The sequence below is a fragment of the Salmo salar genome, chromosome ssa22 (assembly GCF_905237065.1).
Source record: "Salmo salar chromosome ssa22, Ssal_v3.1, whole genome shotgun sequence".
NCBI lineage: Eukaryota > Metazoa > Chordata > Actinopteri > Salmoniformes > Salmonidae > Salmo > Salmo salar.
In genome coordinates this window covers 15,150,330-15,171,334 of record NC_059463.1, presented here as the reverse complement: position 1 = coordinate 15,171,334, position 21,005 = coordinate 15,150,330, and the positions used below count along the sequence as shown (strand labels likewise).

The 21,005-nt window shown below is 40.3% G+C and overlaps 1 protein-coding gene and 1 pseudogene across 1 annotated transcript; one reads left to right on the top strand and one right to left on the bottom strand.

Moving 5' to 3' along the window:
• Positions 1–2,376: 2,376 nt before the first annotated feature.
• On the bottom strand, positions 2,377–14,094 carry LOC106582780 (CCA tRNA nucleotidyltransferase 1, mitochondrial-like; annotated as a pseudogene).
• Positions 14,095–15,924: 1,830 nt separating this feature from the next.
• Positions 15,925–19,336, top strand: LOC106582860 (PRA1 family protein 3). Its single transcript, XM_014166407.2, has 3 exons — positions 15,925–16,256; positions 17,916–18,133; positions 18,263–19,336. The coding sequence occupies exons 1-3, from the start codon at positions 16,078–16,080 to the stop codon at positions 18,439–18,441; spliced, it is 576 nt and encodes a 191-aa protein (XP_014021882.1). The 5' UTR covers positions 15,925–16,077; the 3' UTR covers positions 18,442–19,336.
• Positions 19,337–21,005: the final 1,669 nt, after the last annotated feature.

Sequence of the window (21,005 nt, the reverse complement as noted above, 5' to 3'; positions counted from 1 at the left end):
CTCCTTCCTGAGCGGTATGACGGCTGCGTCGTCCCATGGTGTTTATACTTGCATACTATTGTTTGCAAAGATGAAAGTGGTACCTTCAGGCATTTGGAAATTGCTCCCAAGGATGAACCAGACTTGTGGAGGTCTACAATTTTTTTCTGAGGTCTTTTATTTAGATTTTCCCATGATGTCAAGCAAAGAGGCACTGCGTTTGAAGGTAGGCATTGAAATACATCCACAGGTACACCTCCTATTGACTCAAATTATGTCAATTAGCCTATCAGAAGCTTCTAAAGCCATGACATCATTTTCTGAAATTTTCCAAGCTGTTTAAAGGCACAGTCAACTTAGTGTATGTAAACTTCTGACCCACTGGAATTGTGATACAGTGAATTATAAGTGAAACAATCTGTCTTTAAACAATTGTTGGAAAATTACTTGTGTCATGCACAAAGTAGATGTCCTAACCAACTTGCCAAAACTATAGTTTGTTAACAAGAATTTTGTGGAGTGGTTGAAAAATGAGTTTTAATGACTCCAACCTAAGTGTATGTAAACTTCCGACTTCAACTGTATGACAAGGATTAAAAAGGATTTGTCAGTAGATTGTCAACTTGATTCATGATGACTGCTAGCTAAGATTTTAAAAGTATGATGTTGACATGTCCAATCAAAGCTACTGTAGATATGTGATTTGACATAATTTTATCTGTGGCCAATGACCTTGAGCCTTCTTGGATGGCCACTTCTAATATAACTCTATGGCAGCACCCAAGGGGCTTGACTTTTCTAGCTCTACCCTTAAACTTGGCAGTGAGGTAGTGTTCCCATGAGTGACAGAACACTGAGCCAATCACGGCGCAACGCACTGTATTTTCTTCTGGCTTGCCCCACCACCACAGAAAGCACTGAGCTAGGCTGAAACACCTGTATTTTGGAGCTGCCTTACTCAAGAAAATAAAAATGAGACCATGTTTGTATGCAGCTTTATTAACTCAGTGATATATATTTTTTGTTTGCAAACGGATATGTGACATGTATTACTGCCAAAATAACATGCAAAATCGGAAATCCCTGAATGACAGGTTGCCACTGGCCTTACCAAGGTCTCATTTAAGACTCCATGTTTCATCTGTAGGCAGTGCTTAATTTGAGGACAGGATCCGGCACCTATCAGATTTTTCTTTGTTTGTTCCGGCACCTATTTGCCCGGATCTGGTACCTCGCGCGGCATGATTTATTAATTGTTTAACATTTCGCACTACAGACGTTGTAATAAAAGCAATCAGCGTTAAATCAAGTTGCCTCCTTGTTATCTCTCCCGCCCCCCAGAAAGACCATCATGTAAAAGCGTGGTGATGCTTCTGTGTAATCATCCTATCCTGCCACACTGATTCCAGACCTGCTCTCTTATTTGTACATAGAGGTTATGGGGAGTGGTGGTCAGCTAGTGAAGAGGTCCCTACGTAATTACATCACCTAGGCTAGTCATCTCCTTACTGAATTTGAATCGTGGGAAAGTAAAAAAAAAAAAAAAATGGATAAGAAAAGGCAATCTATTTTGATGACATTTTTCAAGTCCAAAAATCTAGAGAAAGATGGTGAATCAAACCCGGAATGAGCCTGAGAACTGTCAGTGCCGGAGGAGAGGAGTACGGGGCAAACTGTTCGTGATGGCGATACTAGCAGCGATACTAATCCTGCCAGCGTATCACCACTGGCACCTCCACTAGCTAGTAAGCCTACTAGCGAGTCAGACTCAGAGGGAGACGGGAAGCTGGGGGGCAGTGCATTCACCGACGAAGTGCTCTGAGCAGGTGCAATTTAAAGTTCAACAACAAACAAACAAACATATAACCTCTGGCTTGTCAAGCAGAATTCAAAGTTGGGCTGTACAACATGCAAAAAGGTAGGGAGTTTGGGTCTAGAAACGACTGGAGGGATTAAGTAGCAAAAGAGTGGGTGGAATGTACAGTAATTTAACATCCCATGCCATAGACGTAAACAACAAACAAAACAACAACAAAAAGCCCTCAGAAAAAAAGTTTTTTAAACAGGCCCGAACCAAGGCACATTTGGTGGCAGCAAGCCTTTCAGACAAGGTTAAAGAGGACACCCAGGTTATAGTTAACACTCAAAATGAAAAAATAGACTCTACAGCCAGTCTTCCGGACAGCCTTAGGAGGCTAAACGTCACAGCCACAGGCCCGCTTATGTCTTTGAGCAAGAAATTGACTCTCATGAGTTAAATGGACTTGACATGGTGAGAGTCAATGTGGGAGGTTTTGGAAACTAAGGTAGGATTTTTTTCTTTACAAACTTGTTCTGTACTGTGAAGGTAATCTGAATATGTGCTTCATATTATCACATAGGCAGGAGGCCTATATATTCTCATGTGTGTGTTCTGCTGCAGCCTACATTGATGTATTTTATTCGAAGTTATATTCCGATATTGTGATTTGTTCTCCTGCTACATTGAGGTCTTAAAATTATATGAAATGTGTGTCTCGTAAGCCCCACAGCTGAATATGTGTGCATATGGCGTTTTTTCAGTGTCGTCTAAAAATGTTGCTGTACATTCATGTCTAGAAAATCAGGCTAAGAAATGTTTACTTGTGTAAGCCCCGCAAATATACTAAAGTACGTGTGCATACTGCAGTAACGTCTAAAATGCTTTGAATTAAATCAGCACCTTGGAGAGTGCTGTCCGTTTCACCACCATGGATAGCCTACTTGGCTGTTTACTCTGTCTGCCACGCTGCTACGTTGTTTGACAAAATGTTTTTCTCATTGTGTTCTGGTACCTCAGAGCCCCCCCAGGATACCCCCCTCTTCTCGCGCTCACTGTGTGTTCCGGGACCTTCCGATTTTACAAATTAAGCACTGTCTGTAGGTGCTACAAAGAAAACACTGGCGTCATCTGAAACTTTACCGCTTGCTCTGTAATATCAGTAGCATTTTGATTTCATTAACACATTTCTTACATTCATTTATGAATATAGAAAAATCTAAACATGCATATTGAAAATATACAATTGTTTTTTATTTGACAATTTTTTTATATATATTGTAGACCATGATATACTCTGCAGGCATATCAAAGTTCCAGAGTGGGATCTCTGCTACTTCTAGAGTTATAATCCCATTTGTAAGCATTAAAAACCAGAGTGAATGTTAAAATGGATTCAAAATGGTTGCGTTTGCTGGTAATTTGCAGGATGTGCAATGATGCAAAAGGTAATCCAGTGATTGGATTGCTTACATTGCCTACTATGCCAATTTCTCTGTATATAATTTATAATAACTCTAACAGTATCAGAGATCTCTCTCTGGAACTTTGTTATTCCATAACCCTTGGTAAGGCCAAAATGTAAAAAATATGCCAACTTTGATTCATTATTTCTCATTTATGCTTTTAGATACAAATGTCAAATATATGTCAACAATTCTTCCTAAATCATGGTCTTTTTTTGTCCTGGTTTCATGAGGAATCACCCAAAACCTTCATTAAATAGCCTAAATATTTCATCAGAGAAACCACGCTACACACAAGCTGCTTTCATCCTCAAGCCATTTGATGAGTCATTCTCAAAACAAAATGGAAAATTCCTGGATTAACAGGGTTTTTCGCGACACAAAGACCGCCTTTCTGAGATATGATTATGGGACATTTAAACCAATCCCACATTACTCATTAGCCTTTCATTGCTCTAATCTCACCAAGCACCATTGAGAATGGGCAAACTATCCAGTTTTCAGTTACTCTTATTGACTGTCTCCAAACTAAACACCAGATTGCCCAATCTCAAAGGCATTTCAGGGCAGGCAATATACAAATGGTTCCGGTATCTATACTGCCACAGATGCTGAGAGATTGCAGTGGTTCTGGTTGATTACAAACTGATTTTTTTTTTCATAGACAGTTGTTCAGCTGAGAGCAAAATATCCAAACTCTATGTGCTGCACTGGGATAAATTAGTTCATTTCAACGCTGTAAAAAAAAATGTAGGGTTTCTCTCTCATTCTCATATCCAACATTCAAAGGTGTGTGGGTGTAACGCCTGATGGTTGCAGACGTTTACAGTACTGTGGTCCAGTGCAATCAACAGATTTCAGTCAGCAGAATGGCCGTGCGCACACACACTCACCCCCTTCCAGCCCTGCACACACTGGGATCATGTCTTGTTGACATGACTAAGCAGCTCGGCTTTGTTCATCTCTTCTTTTCCATGTCTCGTAGGTTCTGTAGGATAGTGCCGATCTCCTTGCCAGAGGTGATGCCCATCTTCCTCAAGTCGTGCCTACGCGCGGGGAAGCGAGGAATGGACAATCTGCTCATCTCTGCCAGTAACTTGTCCTCACCCTGGTACTTAAGCAGCTGACACACTTTACTTTGAGCATCCACCTCTCAACTCTGCAAACAATATACCTAAAATGATCTACTAGACCATGTGCTGCTGTCAGGTTAGGCCATCCATGGCAAACTCAGTTCCAAAAGGACACCATCTTGACAGTCATAAAATTCTAAATACAGTTAGTATCATTACAGCAACTCATTTTGTTATGCAATGGCTGTGCTTACATCTATGATATAGTCAGTGTAGGGCTTCATGCTGTCGGGATCATCCTGCGATTTATGGAGGTCTCGTCTGTGTTTGACCAGGAAGTCATGGGCTTGGGAGAATGGTCCTTCACGTGCTGCCAGACCCGCTTCATCTCCTCCACGTCACCCTCTGCAGGTAAACCTGGGAATAAAAGCATAACTCACACAACTATAATTATGGGACCATCTAAAAAAAAAGCTATGCTCTAATTGAGCTCATTTCTAGTGATCTGTCACCATGACGACCTACACATAGTGCTTTGAGGTTTGCTTTATGTAATTGGTTGCATGACTCCTACATGCATACTTTAGGGTTTAGTTTGGATTTAGTCAGTAAGACTAACTGAAAACTGGATAGTTTGCCAATTCTCAATGGTGCTTGGTGAGATTAGATCAATGAAAGGCTAATGAGTAATGTGGGATTGGTTTAAATGTTCCATAATCATATCTCAGAAAGGTGGTCTTCTTTGACCAATGTATGGGGAAAAAGGTGGTCTCCCCATAACAATGTATGGGGAAAAATAAAAGTTAATCCAGGAATTTTCTATTTTGTTTTGAGAATGACTCTTCAAATGGCTTTAGGGTGAAAGCAGCTTGTGTAGCGTGGTTTCTCCGATTGAACATTTAGGCTATTTAATAGTGCTGAGCGAATAACCAACATTTCAGGGGGGGTTTCGGTTATTAAACAACTAATTGACCGAAGTGGTTCAATTACTTGAATTGCATTTAGTTCTTAAAAAAAAAAAAAATTGTAAACCCAACGTGCCGTTTCTGTAGAGAAATTAAATCTTTCACCGGAGAAATCAAGTCTAATTTTGTGGGGCGCTGGGCTAAAGGGAGTTGTCATTAAGCAAATATTCAACCTAGTTCAGCGCAGAAACGTGGTAATGAACAAAAATGACCATAATCCATTGCACCTGTTGTTTCCAGTTTCGACAAAGATGGATACAATTTTACGCCTGCCTTGTTAGATACACACAGACCACATGAGAGAGGAGTGTACACAACACAATGATAAGAGCAAGGGATAGAGACAGTTTATGAAAGTATGCCTTATCTACTTTGAAGAACTAGTAAAATGGTTTGTAAAACAGCTCAGCAGCATGCATAGGAAGGCTAGCCTAGCTAAATTGGATGACTAAAGACAGCACAGTATGTGGAGCACGAGATGACATTGTCTGGCTGCTACTGCCTGAGCAGAGATGAGATGATGACTTTAAGGAATTAAAAATAATAAAGTCAAATAGACTAGGTAATATACACATCTGAAAGATTGTATTATTTCATAGTAGTTTCCTATTATGTATTGATATCTACCCAATGTGGACCTGACAGAGACAATGGAATATTTTCAATGTTTTGGTAATTGAATGTTCACTATTTTTGGCTTTGGAATTTCTATTAAAAAAAATGTCATAATGCATTTAATATGTGTGTGTGTATATAAATATATATATATTTTTTTAAGTTACCAAAATCGAAAATAATCTAACTGAAACAACCTCAAAAAGCACTAATTACTCAGCACTACTATAATGGTTTTGGGTGATTCCTCACAAAACCAGAACAAATAAAGGCCAGGCTTTTATGGAACTTTAAATACATATAATCCATAAAATGGTCCTTTGGAGTAAGGATTGTTGATATATTTGACATCTCCCCATACCATAGTTCCTAGGAAACAGGGCTTTCTACCTCACCTATGTACTGAGCCAGGCCCAGCTCATACATGACCTCTAGTGAGTGAGCAGCATGGGTGTCTAACACCATCTTCTTCAGCTCAACCCAGATGCGCTCCCCTGATATGGCTGCTAGACTACGGGCGTTCTCCCAGATAACCTCCAGGGGTGCAGGGTCATGTTCGCCTGCCTTGACTGACACCGACCACGAAACCTGGGGGCAGACCGGAAGATATTGACAAGGACAAAAACGGCATACAGAAACCCTCGCATACTAAAGTATAATTTGTTAATTGCCATAGCCAAGTCCAACATTAACACCTGTCTCATTTACACCCCAGACAACTCTGCATTACCTGAAGTATCATAATATTCAAATCATATCAAATGTTATTGGTCACATACATGTGTTTAGCAGATGTTATTGCAAGTCTAGCGAAATGCTTGTGCTTCTAGCTCCGACAGTACAGTAATATCTAACAAGTAATATTTAACAGTTTCACAACATATACCCAAAATACATGTAAATCTAAGTAAGGAATGGATTAAGAATATACACATATATGTCAGAGCGGCATTGGACTAAGATACAGTGGCATAGTATAGAATACAGTTTAGACAAATGAGATGAGTAACGCAAGATACAGAGACATTATTAAAGAGGCTAGTGTTTCATTTCCTTAAACTGGCCAGTGATTCCTAATCTATGTCTATAGGCAGCAGCCTCTGATGTGCTGGAGATGGCTGTTTAACAGTCAGCAGTATAGTATAGAATACAATACAGTATATACAGTTGAAGTCAGAAGTTTACATACACCTTAGCCAAATACATTTAAACTTAGTTTTTCACAATTCCTGACATTTAATCCTAGTATAAATTCCCTGTCTTAGGTCAGTTAGGATCACCACTTTATTTAGTAGAGAAAATTATATATTTCAGCTTTTATTTCCAGTGGGTCAGACATTTACATTCCCTCAATTAGTACTCGCTAGCACTGCCTTGAAATTGTTTAACTTGGGTCAAACGTTTTGGGTAGCCTTCCACAAGCTTCCCACAATAAGTTGGGAGAATTCTGGCCCATTCCTCCTGACAGAGGTGGTGTAACTGAGTCAGGTTTGTAGGCCTCCTTGCTCGCACACGCGTTTTCAGTTCTGCCCACAGATATAGGATTGAGGTCAGGGCTTTGTGATGGCCACTCCAATACCTTGACTTTGTTGTCCTTAAGCTATTTTGCCACAACTTTGGAAGTATGCTTGGTGTCATTGTCTATTTGGAAGACCCATTTGCGACCAAGCATTAACTTCCCGACTGATGTGTTGACTGATGTTGCTTCAATATATCCAAAACATTTTCCTGCCTCATGATGCCATCTATTTTGTGCACCAGTCCGTCCTGCAGCAAAGCACCCCCACAACATGATTCTGCCATCCCCGTGCTTCACGGTTGGGATGGTGTGCTTCGGCTTGCAAGCCTCCCCCTTTTTCCTCCAAACATAATGATGGTCATTATGGCCAAACAGATCTATTTTTGTTTCATCAGACCAGAGGACATTTCTCCAAAAAGTATGATCTTTGTCCCCATGTGCAGTTGCAAACCGTAGTCTGGCATTTTTATGGCGGTTGTGGAGCAGTGGCTTCTTCCTTGCTGAGCGGCCTTTCAGGTTATGTCAATATAGGACTCGTTTTACTGTGGATATAGATACTTTTGTACCTGTTTTCTCCAGCATATTCACAAGGTCCTTTGCTGTTGTTCTGGGAATGATTTGCACTTTTTGCACCAAAATACGTTCATCTCTAGGAGACAGAACGCGTCTCCTTCCTGAGTGGTATGATGGCTGCGTGGTCCCATGGTGTTTATACTTGCATACTATTGTTTGTACAGATGAACGTGGTACCTTCAGACTTGTCTCCAATTTTTTTCTGAGGTCTTGGCTGATTTCTTTTGATTTTCCCATGATGTCAAGCAAAGAGGCACTGAGTTTGAAGGTAGGCCTTGAAATACACCCAAAACTACATCCACAGGTACACCTCTAATTGACTCAAATGATGTCAATTAGCCTATCAGAAGCTTCTAAAGCCATTACATAATTTTCGGGAATTTTCCAAACTGTTTAAAGGCACAGTCAACTTAGTGTATGTAAACTTCTGACCCCCTGGAATTGTGATACAGTGAATTATAAGTAAAATAATCTGTCTGTAAACAAATGTTGGAAAAATGACTTGTGTCATGCACAAAGTAGATGTCCTAACCGACTTGCCAAAACTATAGTTTATTAACAAGAAATGTGTGGAGTGGTTGAAAAACAAGTTTTAAATGACTCCAACCTAAGTGAGATGGGTGATGCAATATGTAAACCCAATTTTAAAGTGACTAAGATACCGTAGAATAATGTGGAGTGCAGTAAATGAGATGAGTAATGCTAGATACAGAAAGATTATTAAAGTGGCTAATGATCCATTTCTAAAAGTGGCCAGTGATTCCTAATCTATGTCTATAGGCAGCCACTTCTGATCTGCTAGTGATGTCTGATGGCCTTGAGATAGAAGCTGTTTCTCAGTCCCAGCTTTGATGCACCTGTACTGACCTCGCCTTCTGGATGATAGAAGGGTGAACAGGCAGTGGCTCGGGTGGTTGATGTCCTTGATGATCTTTTTGGCCTTCCTATGGCATCGGGTGCTGTAGGTGTCCAGGAGTGCGGGAAGTTTGATACAGCCTGACAGGATGCTCTCAATTGTGCATCTGTAAAAGTTTGTGAGGGTTTTAGGTGTTAAGTCAAATTCCTTCAGCCTCCTGAGGGTAAAGAGGCACTGTTGTGCCTTCTTTGCCACACTGTCTGTGTGGGTGGACCATTTCAGTTTGTCAGTGATGTGTACGCCGAGAAACTTGAAGCTTTCCACCTTATCCACTGTGGTCCCATCGATGTGGATAGGGGGGTGCTCCATCTGCTGTTTCCTGAAGTCCACGGTCATCTCCTTTCTTTTGTTGATGTTGAGAGAGAGGTTATTTTCCTGGCACCACACTCCCAGCGCCCTCACCTCCTCCCTGTAGGCTGTCTCATCGTTGTTGGTAATCATGCCTACTACTGTTGTGTCGTCTGCAAACCTGATGATTGAGTTGGAGGCTTGCTTGGCCATGCAGTCATGGGTGAACAGGGAGTACAGGAGGGGGCTGAGCACGCACCCTTGTGGGGCCCCAGTGTTGAGGATCAGCGAAGAGAAGGTGTTGTTTTCTACCTTCACCACCTGGGGACGACCCGTCAGGAAGTCCAGGACCCAGTTGCACAGGGTGGGGTTCAAACCCAGGGCCTCAAGCTTGATGGTGAGCTTGGAGGATACTATGGTGTTGAATGCAGAACTATAGTCAATGAACAGCATTTTTATATCGGTATGCCTCTTGTCCAGATGGGACAGGGCAGTGTGGTGGTGATTGCATCGTCTGTGGATCTATTGGGGCGGTAAGCAAATTGAAGTGGGTCTAGGGTGGCAGGTAAGGTGGAGGTGATATGATCCTTGACTAGTCTTTCAAAGCACTTCATGATGACAGAGGTGAGTGCTATGGGACAATAGTCATTTAGTTCAATTACCTTGGCTTTCTTAGGTACAGGGACAATGGTGGCCATCTTGAAGAATGTGGGGACAACAGACTGGGATAGGGAGAGATTGACTATATCTGTAAACACACCAGCCAGCTGGTCTGCGCATGCTTTGAGAACAAGGCTAGGGATACCATCTGGGCAGGCCGCCTTGCGAGGATTAACACGCTTAAATCTCTTACTCACAAATGCTCCCACTTATCCACGGTTTCTGGTTGGGGTAGGTTTTATTCTCAAGTAGTCCTCCTGGATCTTTTGCTCAGCGCTGCCAACAAACCGAACTTTTCGGATTTTGAGGTCCTCATATCCTTGGAAATAATCATATAGAGCAGGGGTTCTTAAACTTTTTCAGCCTGGGACCCAAATTAGAAATTGTGTTTTCCTGGGACCCAAGCTTAGGAAAATATGCAACTATACGTAAATATCGGTACATTTCATTGCCCTTATGCCTAGAAAATATGCAATATAAACAAAAACAAATAATGAAATACTCATAAATGTCTTCACGTTTATTTTCCCCCATTAAAAACACTCTTACATATCTGTCTAGCTTGGAACTGTTGCTGTTAAAATTGAAGAAATTATTTCATTCTGAACCGGAATAAAGAGATTGATGACATCACACAGATGTATAACAGAACACACACACACAAGCTTTTTGATCATGCAACCCTAAGTAACAGTATAGATAACAAATTCAGGCCTACTGTACATATTACTGTATAAATTATTGTTGATCGAAAGTCTAGGTTGTAACTGTTGCTGTTAAAATACATATTTTCTTATTCTGAACTGGAATAAACTGATTGATCACATCACAGATGTAGACCAGAAAACACACACATACACACAGTCCTAATGAGAGGTGTGTGGCTGGTTGAAGTTTTCAACAAGCAGGTCTATTCTGGGCTAAGTATTTGACAGTGCAACACTGAAGTCACGCTCAGCACTGACACTGTTTCTGTACTTGAGAACCCTGATTCGCATAGGTACAGTTCAAGTTGGAAGTTTACATACAACTTAGCCAAATACATTTAAAATCAGTTTTTCACAATTCCTGAAATTTAATCCTAGTAAACATTCCCTGTCTTAGGTCAGTTAGGACCACGACTTTATTTTAAGAATGTGAAATGTCAGAATAATAATTGAGAGAATGATTTATTTCAGCTTTTATTTCTCGCATCACATTCCCAGTGAGTCAGACGTTTACTTACACTCAATTAGTATTTGGTAGCATTGCCTTGAAATTGTTTAACATGGGTCAAACGTTTCGGGTAGCCTTCCACAAGCTTCCCACAAAAAGTTAGGTGAATTTTGGCCCATTCCTCCTGACAGAGGTGGTGTAACTCAGTCAGGTTTGTAGGCCTCCTTGCTCGCAAACGCTTTTTCAGTTCTGCCCACAAATTTTCTATAGGATTGAGATCAGGGCTTTGTGATGGCCACTCCAATACCTTGAGCAGTGGCTTCTTCCTTGCTGAGCGGCCTTTCAGGTTATGTCGATATAGGACTTGTTTTACTGTGGATATAGATACCTTTGTACCCGTTTCCTCCAGCATCTTCACAAGGTCTTTTACTGTTCTGGGATTGATTTGCCCTTTTCGCACCAAAGTACGTTCATTTCTAGGAGACAGAACGCGTCTCTTTCCTGAGCGGTATGACGGCTGCGTGGTCCCATGGTGTTTATACTTGCGTTTGTCAAGCAAAGAGGCACTGAGTTTGAAAGTAGGCCTTGAAGTACATCCACAGGTACACCTCCTATTGACTCAAATGATGTCAATTAGCCTATCAGAAGCTTCTAAAGCCATTACATCATTTTCAGGAATTTTCCAAACTGTTTAAAGGCACAGTCAACTTAGTGTATGTAAACTTCTGACCCACTGAATTATAAGTGAAATAATCTGTCTGTAAACAATTGTTGGAAGAATTACTTGTGTCATGCACAAAGTAGATGTCCTAACTGACTTGCCAAAACTATAGTTTGTTAACAAGAAATTTGTGGAGTGGTTGAAAAACAAGTTTTAATGACTCCAACCTAAGTGTATGTAAACTTCCGACTTCAACTGTATGTGGTGCCACACTGAATCAGAACATCTACTGCTTTCTCAGCCAGGCAGGAGATCGCTTCCTGCTGTAGATGAGCAACCCAGAACTGTGCCAGTGTGTTTGCCTCAAAAAGCATCTTGCTTCAATCAGTTTATTCCAGTTCAGAATAAAAATTATTAACTGTATTTAACAGCAACAGTTCAAGCTTAGACTTGTTTTCAACAATAATTTCTACAGTAAAATGTACAGTAGGCCTACATTTTTAATCTTCATCTGTACTGTTTCTTAGGGTTGCACTATAAGTAGCTAGCTAGGTTGCTTTGGCTAATGTTCGTTAATAGCTGTGTAACGTCACAAGGCCAGGGGATTGTTTGAAAGAGGATCTCACATCTACTACTGAGAGATAGCAGAAATAAGGGAGTACTAACAGCATCATCATCATCACCTGTAAAATAACAATAACGCCTTGTTGGCTGACTTACTTTTCCACTTTCGAAGCACTGTTTCCTGAAGCATTCTGCCCTGTTCTGAAAGAACTCCCTGGGTTTACCGTCATGTTGTGCCTGAATGTTTGGTCAGGACGTGTTGTTTTATTAATTTGTTCATTTTGAGAGACTCATTACTAAGCACTTCCCCACACAAAACACATTGTGGTCGCTCCTCGTTATTTCTCAAAGTTTGTATGAGAGAGACAAAGTCATCACTGTATTTGCATTTCATGACGATTGAGCCCATTTCATGATGGCGATTGGGAATAACAAGTCAGTGGCTTGAACGACAGAGCTGCAGCATGTGGGTCGCGGAGTGAACTTCAAGAAAACTGCAGAAAAAAGATCCAGTAAACTGCAAAGCATACGGGCATCTCCCCACTCACCTCTCCCAGTCGCGCAGCTGCCAAACTGAGCAGAGACCGCTGCTAAGCAGAGAGCGCACTGAACTGAGAGCGTAGTTGCACTTGGCCAAATCAATTCTAGTAATTAATGAAATAATTATACATTAACAGGTCCGCAAACCAAACTTTCAGAAACGCTGATATAGAATCCAATCTAACCCTGTTTGGACAGAAATCAAAACAGACATGTTTTTTGATTTTCTAATGTCAAGTTTGACATTAATGCCAGAAGAGGTGAATATATACTATAAACACACCTAAAAACATGGAGTTGATGGCGAGGTCTCTGCGTCTTTCTGCCAGTCTGTAGTGAACATCCACCTGCAGTGTGGTCACCTCAAAGTTCTCGTTGTGAAGCTAGAGATGAAAAGACAAATATGTTTTTTAAAGGCATACACACCTCCTGTAAAGCATTATTTGACCTACAATGACTGTAGTGTGAAAGTGATTTTTCCCATCATTGAAAAATCAGAGTGTAAAAAGAAAGGTCGCTAGTGAAAGGCAACATAACTTTCTTTTACAACAGCAGTCTTACATCCTGTATCTTTAATTGGATTGTAAAAGCAGGGAATATTTGTGTATAGCTGGTCAGATTTCATAGTAATCTTGGGATGCTCTTACCCGGGCAGTGATGGTCCCATGCTTCTCCCCTTTATTGTTGATCCTCCTGATCCCTGCAGTCTGGAACATGCTCTTCATATCCTCTAGTGTTGCCATGGTCACAAGTCCACATTCTCTGGCCGTTTCCCAGACAAGAGGTCCCGCACTGCACCCCCTGCTATCCTCAGCTCAAACTTGTACTTTTCAAAGAGCTCTATGGAGAAAGACAGACATGGCTATATACATAAGTTGATAAGATCTATACTGTTGACATGCATTGGCCCCTGCATCACCCAATTATAATTACAAATAAGTAGACACACTGATTAATACATTCGGATCCAAACATGCTTCTCAAGTCCTGGCCTCATCACTAATTAAAGAATAAAAACATTACTTGAGAATATCAACTTCTGAATAGTGCTACGAATGAATTTGCATGCCACAGACCTTGAAAGGCAGTTATGAATATCTAGACTTTGATCCAGATAAATTGGTTGGTAGCTAGCTAAGTAAAAGTTGATGAGAATGTGATAGAGTAGACCTGGCTTCTGCTCTCACCTGCTATGCCATTCAGTCCATCACTGAATAAGGACTGGAACTCTGTAGTCTTCAGCTGCATGGTAAGGAGACTTCGAAACTCGAAGTGGGACGAACTCTGCTAATCACCACAGGATTCAGGATTCTCCCCCACATCTAGATGATGTTGTGCAGAGGGACTGTTAGCTATACATAGCTGTGGTTAGCTAGCTATGATGTGCAGTGGCAATGAATGAACTAACGTTAGTGGTGGTTGCAACACACATTCTGCTAATGTTAGCTAACCCAAGTGACCAAGCAACTACCGTAGACATTTCTTTACAACTAGTAGCTAGCCTGCAGACATGGATTCCATGTTATTCACATTCCAGGTTCCACTAGCTAACGTTAGCTAGCTACAGTACAGTAGCTAACTGAAGCAAGCATATTGGCTCATGTGAGCGAAATATATATAAAATATATAAAACAAGTAAACCCAGTAAAGTATACTTATATCGTAATGCAGCTGGGTATCAATTTCATGTGAACTGACCTTCAACAAAATATGAAAAATTTCACTACTTTGGGAGCGTTAGAGACATTCCCATTCCATGCTTATTCAACAGAAGGAAGTGTGCTTTCACAACACGAGCTCGCTGACCAATGAGAGTGCGTTTCGTCATAAAAAAAAGGGCGGGGTAAAGAAGAACAACGTGAGATGTCACGCAAACATTATTTGCATGAACTGTTACTTTGCTCTACACTTTTGTGTCCTCGGTCTGTTACTTTGTTACGACTTTTGGGCAGTCTCTACCTAAGCCTAACATTTCCCCTAAACTAAATACTTAATGTCATAATTCCACTTGTCAGCTAATTTTGACTGAGCTATACACAGATTATTAGAGACTGGAAATATATGGTTGATGAAGCTTACATTGTTTCATTAGATCACTCTAAAATATATCACATTTCACCAGAGAGATTAGTGTTGCACGGTTTACCGAAACTTCGGCACTTTTTCAGTACTAGAACCTGAAAAACGGTTCGGTACTATAGTTTGTGTACTTTCGGTACTTTTGTTAAATGTGTCCACGTCATCTACTGATTGGGAGAGGATCAAGTATGTTGGTACGTTCAAGATTACTGGGAACTCAGAAAAATATGAGGTCGTGATGTCAGTGATCTTCAGGTCAGAAAGTCCCGAGTTGGAATTCCGAGTTGGATGACCGTTGAAAACGATTTTTCCCAGTCGGAGCTTGTTTTTTTTCCCGAGTTCACAGTTGTCATGAACGCACTGAAGTCGTAAGTTGGAGATTTTTGAGTTCCCAGTTGTTTTGAAAGTGGCATGTCTATCAGTGTAGCAAATGCCCCCCTTATAGTGTGAGAGCATCATACCTGCTCCGCTGATGCCTCGTTCAAAACAACTTGCTTCTTCGATGCAAATGTTGTTGAATAGTACAATAAAATAAGTCCCAAATAATAAGTCCCAAATGGAAGGGAAACAGATTATAGCCCCATGTAATCAGCCAAACATGCTCAATAAATCAATGCATGCACACACTCCTTTTGAATATGAATTAAACTGTATTATGAATAGGCCTAGGCTACGTCTTTATTTTCTCAGTTTATCAATATACTACAGATATACCATTCAAATAAATGATTACCATTATGTTGTTATGTAGTTTGATTGGTAAAATCGATTGTATGATTGATTAATGAATGCATACTTTCAAAAATCATACATTTAAAATGTAATGATATTACATTCAAAAGATCTGTCTAGATCAAGTGCCATTCTGCGACTTTGGCTAAAACAGAATAAACGTGGAAAACACATTTAGACATTAATAAATGCATTTGTATACCTTCCAAAATATTAGTTTACGCCGGTGGGGTTGTTCCAAGATGGAGGCGAGTTGGAGGCGAGTTGGCTTCAAAATAGTGCCTCAAAAGTCTTCTAGTGTGTATATAAATAATGGGTTTATATACAGCATTGGTTGACTGGTTGGTTTGAAAGCTATCGCGAGAAATGGAAGGGGTATTTTTTTTAATGACATTTGAGTTTAATCTTCCGTTTGCTGTGTGTAGCCAGAAATACTTTCTGCAGCGTACAACGGGCATATAAATCATAATTCATTGTCTTCATACAGTAGCAAAATGACTAAGGTAGAACTCACACCGCTGAGACCCTGGGACGATTTCTTCCCAGGTTCTGACCGATTTGCTAAACCAGACGTGAGAGATTTACCTAAATGGAACAACAGGGTTGTCAACAACTTGCTTTACTATCAGACGAACTATTTGGCGATGGCTGTCATGGTTTTCGTTATTGTGGGGTAAGTAGTATGATACGCTGTCCACAATATGTATCAACAACATCAAATATCTGTAAATCTCCTTTATGTAGGCCACCATTTCCTAGTCTATTCATCTATGTTAACTCTAGCCATCACCATAACTGTTGTGTTGACGTCTATAAAAGCTACAATCTGGGATTCGTTTTTGTGCAAAATGACAGCCCCGCCACTTGTTTTGGTATAGAGGCCTACATTATTGGTACCTCTTGTTTTTTTTTGTTGTGAACAATGGAGTACATTTTGGGTTATGATAGGGTAAAACAGTTGTGCTAAGATCTGAGGCATACATTCTTAAAGAATAATTTTCAATGGATAGCCTATGACCAATGAACATATTCCCAGATCCAAGGTTGTACTTTTAACTGATGCCAGCCTGAAATTAAAGTGTTGGGTCTCATTTGCGAATTATGGGTGCAGAGAGACTCACTTTAAAGTCTAATCATAGGAGCTTCCTGCCATGTTAATTGCTACCAAAGCATATGTTGGCATTTTGTAATTTCTTACAATTCATCTGAATAAGCTTTCTCCTTCTATTGCCATGTCTGAAGGTTGGCAGCATGATAAGGCTATTGCTTGGCTAATGCCAAGGGAGACTGAGTGCATGATTGGTAAAACAAAGTCCCCAGACCTATTTTGGGCATAGATGTGGGCACGCTTCACAGGTTGAGAGACTTGTGTCTTGCATCCTCCTGAAACTCGACTTGCAAACTCTTATTGCAAATGTAGTTAAGCTTTTCTGTTATGATGTTCACATTTAATTTCAGTCATTTTAGAAAATTAATATAAAGGCCTTGCTAGTATCTCATTTCCTCATTTGTTTCTAGAAATGCTCAGATTTATAACATTGTCATTTCACAAATGGTGGAACGTAGATGAAACCCGTCATGACTACGTGCCGAACAATTAATCACAAAAATGAGCTAAGAGGAAGAGTATCCACTTAAGTAATGTGGAGTTAGTTTTTCTAAAAATAGTAATCTTTTGGCTAGACCTACTTGATTATGATGACATACTGTTGCTATGGTGGTCAGCTACTTAGGCTCCTAATCCCTGCTCACTTATCAGCTGCTGTTCTAGATAACAGGAATATGAGATGAATAGAGCAGAGAGTAAGCTGTCCTTAATACAATAAATAAAAATAACCCGGGGGTTGGGGAAAGCTCACCATTGGAGTCTGAAGATGTAGCGTCAGAGAGTCGTATGATCTAAAACAACACTCTAGAAGGAAGTCTGAGACAAACTATTGGAAATTCTAACATCCCTGACATAGCCTATGAAGCAATGTCAAAACTACTTGCTGTTTAAAAGTTCCTCTCATCCTTCATTAGGCCATTTTTTGTTGTTGTTGCCAGTTATAGTAAATGTTACTGCTTTGTAATCTTTTGATGTCTCGATTCACTTCAGTAATACGTCACCATAATCTTTAAAATTGCTCTTATTGTGATTAATGAATAATGTTTTGTAGAAATACACATTTTCATTAGAAACATTTGAAGGCATGTTGATGTGTTGACAGTCTTTCACCACTAGATGGTATCACTGACTACAATGTCTGAAAGATCAACTGTTCCACACTCTTCCACACTGTTCCAGCCAGTGTATGATCCTACCCGTTCATTATGTTGTGTTTCCCTGCAGGTTCCTGAACCCTATGGAGATGTTCATGGGCATGGCGGTGGTGTCGTTGGTCTTCCTGGGCTCAGTGTGGGCTGGAGAGAATAAGGCCATGATCAAGGACTTTAAGAGGCAGAACCCCACATTATTTGTCATGGCAGTGATGCTTGCCAGCTACTTCCTCATGTCTCTCTTCAATGGCGTCATGGTCTTCATGTTTGGGATCACGTTTCCTCTTCTCTGTACGTTTTTCTTTTGTATTAATTGTTTCTTTTAGCCTACACTTCATTATGTCATCACATTAGTTCTAGGCAGAGAGGTGTCATGCAAATTGAAGAGTATTAATCTGCATCTATTTCTTTGGATTTCAGTGATCTTTGCACATGCTTCATTTCGCCTTCGCAACATGAAGAATAAACTGGAGAATAAAATGGAGGGGGCGGGGCTAAAGAAGTCACCAATAGGTATTCTACTGGATGCACTGGGCCAGCAGGAAGAGAGTCTGCAAAAGATCCAAGAATTCCTGGAAGGAAAACTAAAGAAAGGATGAGAACTCCACACACACGCCACAGTCCCTGTGTTGTCGTAGGTCCCCTATCAGCCTCCCTGGCCTCTGACCGGATGGGAAAGTATTCCTTTGCACACCCCCTTTTAACGTGCAGTCTCATTGCATGCAGTCAATGTTGAATCGGAATGATTGTAATACATCTCAGCTTGTTTGAAAACTTCAGCTAGAAACCGTATTGCCTATTGCACATGCAAGTGTATGTGTGTTTAGACTAGATAACATGTGTTGAAAACACAAGCGTTAGTTTAACCTCAGGATATTTGTTACTCCACCCAAAACTTGTCAGGGCACTTTTTTTTTTATTTTTTATGTCTGCATCTCAATAGTTCACACATGAGTCTTCCCCATTGAATGGATTTGTGTGTGTAGCTGGGCAAATGTTTCCAAATCCTACATGCGGACTGATTTCTACAACTTATTTATATTTTGTGACTTTTTGTAAATATAAGGAGTGAAAATATTGTGGCGTTAAAAGCAAAACTGTGACCGGACTGATTGAGGTCACTTGGTTTGAAAAATAAACAGGACTATGTTTATTGTTCCATAGATTCATTCACAATTATCTCGCAAATTAAGCAGTAGGGAATTAGCTTTTTAAAGTGCTGTGCATTCTCCCTTTCTTTGATGCGAACATTGCAATGTGAAAATGCTGATTTGTGGAGAGTAGAACTTTACTATCTTTCTTATTGGTCTCAGTCCTAAGAAGATCTGGAGGTGTTTAATCTATGCTTGTTTCTCTTAATTGAAAATAATCAACTGACCGGCTTGGCTATGAATGAGAAATTGTGAAATCACTGTAAATTATTAGTTGTGAATTTTTGTTTTCAACAAGTGTTAAATAAATACAGTGCCAGTCAAGTTTGGGCACACCTACTCATTCAAGGGTTTTTCTGTGTTTTTACTATTTTCTACGTTGTAGAATAATAGTGAAGACATCAAAACTATGAAATAACACAATCATGTAGTAACCAAAAAAAGTGTTAAACAAATCAAAATATATATTTTAGATTCTTCAAAGTAGCCACCCTTTGCGTTGATGACGGCTTTGCACACTCTTGGCATTCTCTCAACCAGCTACACCTGGAATGCTTTTCCAACAGTCTTGAAGGCGTTCCCACATATGCTGAGCACTTGTTGGCTGCTTTTCCTTCACTCTGCGGTCCAACTCATCCCAAGTCATCTCAATTGGGTTGAGGTCGGGTGATTGTGGAGGCCAGGTCATCTGATGTAGCACTCCATCACTCTCCTTGGTCAAATAGCCCTTACACTGCCTGGAGGTGTGTTTCTGAGTCATTGTCCTGTTGAAAAAGAAATGATAGTCCCACTAAGCCTAAACCACATGGGATGGTGTATTGCTGCAGAATGCTGTGGTCGCCATGCTGGTTAAGTGTGCCTTGAATTACAAATAAATCACGAGTGTCACCAGCAAAGCACCATCGCACCACCTCCATGCTTTACGGTGGGAATCACACATGCGGATATCGTCCGTTCACCTACACTACGTCTCACAAAGACGCGGCGGTTGGAATCAAAAATCTCACATTTGGACTCATCAGCACAAAGGACTGATTTCCACCAGTCTAATGTCCATTGCTTGGGTTTCTTGGCCCAAGCAAGTCTCTTCTTATTGGTGTCCTTTAGTTGTGGCTTCTTTGCAGCAATTTGACCATGAAGGCCTGATTCACGTAGTCTCCTCTGAACAGTTGATGTTGAGATATGTCTGTCACTTGAATTTATTTAGGCTGCAATCTGAGGTGCAGTTAACTCTAATGAACTTATCCTCTTTTCTGGATTGACTGACCTTCATGTTTTAAAGTAATGGTGGACTGTCATTTCTCTTTGCTTATTTGAGCTGTTCTTGCCATAATATGGACTTGGTCTTTTACCAAATAGGGCTATCTTCTGTATACCACCCCTACTTTGTCACAACACAACTGATTGGCTCAAACGCTTTAGGAAGAAAATAAAATTCCACAAATTAACTTTTAACAAGGCACACCTGTTAATTGAAACGCATTCCAGGTGACTACCCCGTGAAGCTGGTTGACAGAATGCCAAGAGTGTGCGAAGCTGTCATCAAGGCAAAGGGTGGCTACTTTGAAGAATCTCAAATGAAAAATATATTTTTATTTAACACTTTATTTTGCTCCCTACATGATTCCATATGTGTTATTTTATCGTTTTGATGTCTTCACTATTATTCTACAATGTAGAAAATAGTAAAAATAAAGAAAAACCCTTGAATGAGTAGGTGAGTCCAAACTTTTGACTGGTACTGAATATGTTTCAAGCAGAAAACCATAGTTCCTGTGCCCAAGAACGCCAAGGTAACCTGTCTAAATTGCCCCGTAGCACTAACATCTGTAGACATTAAATGCGTAGGGTGTTTTTTCTCACTGAATTCAAAGGTTTATTTAATAACAACATGGGACAGAAATGAACCTGACATTCTACGCTAATAAAAGGACCAAACAAAATAACCAAGCCAATTATGTCCTAATAAACTATATGAGAGATATTTCATATTGTGAATTTCCTAATCAAAT